The sequence below is a fragment of the Fukomys damarensis genome, unplaced genomic scaffold, assembly GCF_012274545.1.
Source record: "Fukomys damarensis isolate Sample0158 unplaced genomic scaffold, DMR_v1.0_HiC HiC_scaffold_28, whole genome shotgun sequence".
Lineage (NCBI taxonomy): Eukaryota > Metazoa > Chordata > Mammalia > Rodentia > Bathyergidae > Fukomys > Fukomys damarensis.
In genome coordinates, this window is record NW_022900940.1 from 26,090,274 (window position 1) to 26,096,204 (window position 5,931).

A 5,931-nucleotide genomic window follows, 5' to 3' on the forward strand; every position below is an offset into this window, starting at 1 on the left:
TGCGCCCTGCTCGCTCTTCCCGTACCAGGCAGCGGCCGGGGCGCCCCACGGAGCTGTTTACCCGGCTCCCAACGGCGCGCGTTACCCCTACGGCTCCATGCTGCCCCCCGGTGGATTCCCCGCAGCCGTGTGCCCACCCGGGAGGGCACAGTTTGGTCCAGGAGCGGGCGCACCGAGTACTGCGGGCGGCAGCGGGGGCGGGGGCGGCGGCCCAGGCTCCTATCAATACAGCCAGGGGCCTCCGCTCTACGGGCCTTACCCCGGAACCGCAGCGGCCGGATCTTGCGGAGGACTGGGTACCCTGGGGGTTCCTGGATCTGGCTTCCGTGCCCACGTCTACCTGTGCAACCGGCCTCTGTGGCTCAAATTCCACCGTCACCAAACTGAGATGATCATTACGAAGCAGGGCAGGTGAGAGCAGCCTGGAGGGGCCCCTGGGTGAGGGGATAAAAGTAGAACGTGTGGGCCCGGGGAAAGTGGGGGAACGGGAGCTGTGGCCATTCATTCTTGGCTCCACTCGGAGTGGATTGTTTAGAGCTCAGTAAGGCAGACAGCAAATCCCCAATGCCGTGGTACCCTCCGTCCGCGCACCGGCTGCTGAGACTGCACTTTCCCCTCCGCGCTCGTCATCCTACCCTGGACTGACAAGGGGGAGGCAGAAATGGAAATTTGGGCCTGTCCACAAAGCTGGCCTCAGGAGACCTGCCCGCTCCGGCGGATGTGCTGAAGACGGGCTGGTCCCTGTCGCGGGGCGGGCAAGCAGCGCGGATGGGAAGAGCGTGGGGAGGGCTGCGCCGGACCGGTTCCTACAGTTGGGGGTGCCGGGGTCCCCCAGGGCGTCTGTGGGAGCTGCGCAAGGTCTGGAGTGCTGGCCAGGGAAGGTTGGCATTAGGCCGGACGTAAAGCCAGGTACGACTCGGGTTCAGAGCTCAAGAAAGTCCTGACACATATCCAAAGGCTGTTTGCTTTTTGTTGTTGTTGTTGTTGTTGGTGGTGGTGGTGGTGGTTGTGGGGTGTGTTTGTGTGTTTGAGAGAAAAGTGGGGATGGGTGCTGGAAGAGGGATACTTTCAGGAGACTTTTAGCCTAAAGCTATGTCTAAAGCTATGTAATATAGATCCATATCCACTGTATATGCACATCCATTGCGTGAGCGATGTTGGCGGGCAGTTGAGCGTTTAAAAATTCGTAATTGTGAGAATCCTGAGAGGGAAATTAATGAGCACCTAAAAGTGCTGAGACGTTGAACCAGGGAGAGGTCTCAGAAGCACCTGAGTTAGGGAAATAAGTACTGCCTTTGGGACAAATTGCTTAGGAAAAGTGGGAGAGAGTTGCCGAGAGTTGCCATTTCAAAAATATTTTCACAGTTCCAAGCCGTTTTACCGGTTTTCTGTTCCTTACCGACGTGTACGTGGGCTGCTCTAACCCTCCCTGGGATGCCTGCGGAACCGGGCGTGTCTGGTTGCGTTCTCGAGCATCCCGCTCTAAATGCCTTCTCCTGCTTCTGTTCCCTTGTACAGGCGCATGTTTCCTTTCTTGAGCTTCAACATAAACGGACTCAATCCTGCCGCCCACTACAACGTATTCGTAGAGGTGGTTCTGGCGGATCCTAACCACTGGCGCTTCCAGGGGGGCAAGTGGGTGACCTGTGGCAAAGCGGACAATAATATGCAGGGTGAGGAGAAAACAGGGCAGGGCTGGGAGGAAATGGAACCCTGGCCTCAGACAACTCAAACTGAAGTCTAGCTCTCTCCCCACCCCCACCCCTGTTTATTTGGGATCCAGAGGTATTAGTCTGGTGTTTGTGATGACTGAGAATTGCTAAGTCATAGTTCTTGCCTACTGTTACACACTTTGCCACCTACAGCTCCTACAGCTCCTACATTTGAGAAACTAGTAGTTATATAAGCCTCTGGGTGGGATGTACCTCTGGCATTCTAGTGTCCCCACTAGAAAGCCTCGACCAAGGTCTCCTTCACCCATCAAAGTCAGACCACCTTCCTTTAGAAGCCCTGCCCACTTTAGAAAGCCAAAGACTGAGGTCCATCTCCTATGAGCTGTTTTGAGATCATTAAGATGAGTGCTTTGCCTGAGGTGGGCTGGGAGCACAGGGTCTGTGGTAGGTATCAATAGAGTTCTGCTGTTCTCCTGTCCTCCCTAAGCCTTTACCCCAGGGAGATTGCACTGTAAATGTTGTTCTTTTATCCCTCCCCTGACTCCATTTGTAGACAGCCCTATATGCTCGGGTTTTGTGTTTTGTTTCATTTTTCTCTTAGGCAACAAAATGTATGTCCACCCAGAGTCTCCTAATACTGGTTCCCATTGGATGAGACAGGAGATTTCCTTTGGGAAATTAAAACTCACCAATAACAAAGGCGCAAATAACAACAACACCCAGGTAGAGTGACAGAAGAGGAGGGGGTGTCTTCTGGCTACTGGTGTCTTTTCTAAGGAGAGTCATTACCCAACTGTGTTTATCATATTTACACTTGTGACCTGTTTGCTCACCTATTTCTAATCTTGTTTTGCAACTTTTCTTATTTTTACTTTCTTACTGAAATTCAATGGCACTGAGTTGACAATTAGGAATAGAAATTTTGAAATCTTTTAGGGACTTAGGAAACCAAAAGGAAAGAGTGTTTGTCATACATCTATAAAGCTATGTTTTAAGTTTCAAAAGTCATAATGCTAAGATCATAAGATCATAGAAATGAACATAAAGAAAGAAAACTGTTGATAGGAAGCAAGCAGGAGTCCCATCCCCAAATATATACCATTTGTGAAAATCTGCTTGTTGAGCCTCCAAGGGACTTTTTAGATTCGGCAGCTCTTTTTCTGTATCATTTTCAGATGATAGTCCTACAGTCTTTACACAAATACCAGCCACGACTGCACATTGTGGAAGTCACAGAGGATGGTGTGGAAGACTTGAATGAGCCCTCGAAGACCCAGACCTTCACCTTCTCAGAAACACAGTTCATTGCAGTAACTGCCTACCAAAACACGGATGTGAGTGCCCCAGACCCTCAGGCATCTCTGACACCAGGTCTAGTGTGACAAGGCACTCAATGACTACTTCTCTCCCTTTTAGATTACTCAGCTGAAGATTGATCATAACCCCTTTGCGAAAGGCTTCAGGGATAACTATGATTCGTAAGTGCAACCTTCATTCACACTCGCAGGGTCATCTTTAAGCATCATCACTTTGCTGAGGGTGTGTTTTAGAGTCAACTTTCAGTGTTTGGGAGTTTCCTCTATTTTATTTTTGCCTTAACTAATCTTGCTTTAGAATTTCCACTGGAGGACTTTTTGTAATGATATATATACACACACACATATATTATATGTATCTTAAATAACTTAAATAAATATTACACTCTTAAATAACTTTTTTTTTTTGAGACAGGGTCTCACTGAGTCACTGAGTTGACCAGACTGGGCTCAAACTTGCCATCCTCCTGCCTTAGCTACTCAGTACTGGGATTACAGGCATATTAGAGTTTTAAAGTATTAAGAATCCTTTTATATATTTTCCTTTCTCAATTGAACCATTATTTTATCCTCAGGAGAACAGGAGGTACTACTTCCCCTGCCCCTTTTTTACATAAGAAAACCTGAAAATGGAGGATGTATTTTTCACACAGCCAAGAGCAAGACTCTACTCTTTAGAATCTAGATTTTCTAGGGCCACAGCCAGCATTCTTTCCATCACATTGACAAGGGAGGGTGGCTCTGAGTTCTCCATGTTTGAGAACTTGCAAAGGTAGATTTCCCAAAGCTTAAACTCCTAATTCCTGGGAGGCAACTTTTTCTTAAGTGGTGGGCGATTTTCCCCAGTAAGCCAAGAGTCTAGCTAAAATTGGCCAGGGTAATTTCTGCTTCTGTTCTTCCCCTTCATCAGCATTCTCTGTACAGACACCCGACAGCACAAGCCCTTTGCGTTTCCGGGAGGTGGTTTGTTTGGGGACAACATTAGGGTTTTTTTTTAAGTGTTTCTCTTTATATTGTAGCATGTACACCGCTTCAGAAAATGACAGGTTAACTCCATCTCCCACGGATTCTCCTAGATCCCATCAGATTGTCCCTGGAGGTCGGTACGGCGTTCAGTCCTTCTTCCCGGAGCCCTTTGTCAACACTTTACCTCAAGCCCGATATTATAATGGCGAGAGAACCGTACCACAGACCAACGGCCTCCTTTCACCCCAACAGAGCGAAGAGGTGGCCAACCCTCCCCAGAGGTGGCTTGTCACGCCTGTCCAGCAACCAGGGACCAACAAACTAGACATCGGTTCCTATGAATCCGAATATACTTCCAGTACCTTGCTCCCATATGGTATTAAATCCTTGCCCCTCCAGACGTCCCATGCCCTGGGGTATTACCCTGACCCAACCTTCCCTGCAATGGCAGGGTGGGGAGGTCGAGGTTCTTACCAGAGGAAGATGGCAGCTGGACTACCATGGACCTCTAGAACCAGCCCTCCTGTGTTCTCTGAAGATCAGCTCTCCAAGGAGAAAGTCAAAGAAGAAATGGGCTCTTCTTGGATAGAAACACCCCCCTCCATCAAGTCTCTAGATTCCAATGATTCAGGGGTGTACACCAGTGCTTGTAAGCGAAGGCGGCTGTCTCCTAGTACCTCCAGTAATGAAAATTCTCCTTCCATAAAGTGTGAGGACATTAATGCTGAAGAGTACAGTAAAGACACCTCAAAAGGCATGGGGGGATATTATGCTTTTTACACAACTCCCTAAAGAATTACCTTAATCTTGTAAGCATTAGCTCTTTGCAAATGGACGTGGTGGTGTTTTCTGTTGTCTTCTTTGCCTAGGTTGCCAAAAAGACGTTTGCCCTCCACCTTGATGCATCCTGTTTTGTGCAATTCTCTAAAAGAAGGTGCCAAAGCTTTTTGATTGTTGCAGGTAACTGAAACAAACCTAGCAATTTTTTTCTTTATAAAATAAAGTTAATGGAGGACTTGGTAGAGTGTTTTAAAACTCGAAGGATAGTCCAACATTCTGGTTTTATTTATTGGCGACACTAAACTTTCAGAGATGCAGGTTGTGAAGATTGAGTGCCCAGCTCTATCAAAGGAGTTACAATCTTTGGCTCTCAGTTTCTAATTGTAAATCTTTAAGCAAGTAGGTGCCCAGAGTGTCAGTGTGTTTTGTTTCCAGAAAAGAAGGACTGGGCCTTAGGCTTCAACAGGCGACTTCTTGCTATTAACCTTCTGCCAGGGGCAAAAGCTGTTAGGCCTGGGAGTCAAGAAAGACTTTTGTCCAAGTGCTGGTTTTACCTGACTCTGATTCCTCGCAGGCTTTGGAAACAAACCATGTCTGCCCAAGTCCAGGATTGCCTCACTTGAGACACGCTAGACCTCTGCTGTGTGCTGAGGTAGCCAGTAGGACTCAGGAGAGAGTGAGGAAGGAAGTCACCCCCCGCAAAAAAAAAGAGGAAAAAGAGAAAACATTAACTGTACAGTTGTGTGTGTTTAGATACACTGTAGAATAATGTGGAATATATTGTATAAATAGGCTCTGTAGGTGTCTCAGATAACGTAAAATTGGTGCTTTGGCTTTGTAAAGAATTTGCAAATCATCTAACAACAGCTGCAGGGGAGAGTTTCATCATCCCCGTATTGGAGAATATTCTGTTTACTTCTTAGATAGTTAAGAATGTGTGCAGCTACTCTGTACTAACTCGATCCGTGTTTAAGGAAAACTCCTCTTCCCTGGCCATCCCCACTCCCCACCTTGGTAATGTGAACAAACAACAGTAACAATCTGATACCACAGCTCCTCTAGGCTTTTTAGAGATCGTGGGTTTTTATGTACAGTTTTAGTCATTTTTAATAAATGTGGTTCGATTAGGGAACGGTCATAGCTCTGTCTTCTGTACCATGGGGTTTGTTCTTTGTTTTAAAAAAATCTCATTTTTC

The 5,931-nt window shown here is 47.2% G+C and overlaps 1 protein-coding gene across 1 annotated transcript in view; it reads left to right on the forward strand.

Annotated features, from left to right (window-relative positions):
- Eomes (eomesodermin) overlaps nucleotides 1-4,747 on the forward strand; it is a 5,415-nt gene extending 668 nt beyond the window's left edge. Inside the window, exons 2-7 of the mRNA XM_033756929.1 lie at nucleotides 1-411; nucleotides 1,519-1,673; nucleotides 2,275-2,396; nucleotides 2,849-3,007; nucleotides 3,090-3,151; nucleotides 4,009-4,747. Coding sequence (XP_033612820.1) covers nucleotides 1-411; nucleotides 1,519-1,673; nucleotides 2,275-2,396; nucleotides 2,849-3,007; nucleotides 3,090-3,151; nucleotides 4,009-4,747 — 1,648 coding nt within the window. The remainder of the gene's footprint in view (nucleotides 412-1,518; nucleotides 1,674-2,274; nucleotides 2,397-2,848; nucleotides 3,008-3,089; nucleotides 3,152-4,008) is intronic.
- The last annotated feature ends 1,184 nt before the right edge of the window (nucleotides 4,748-5,931 follow it).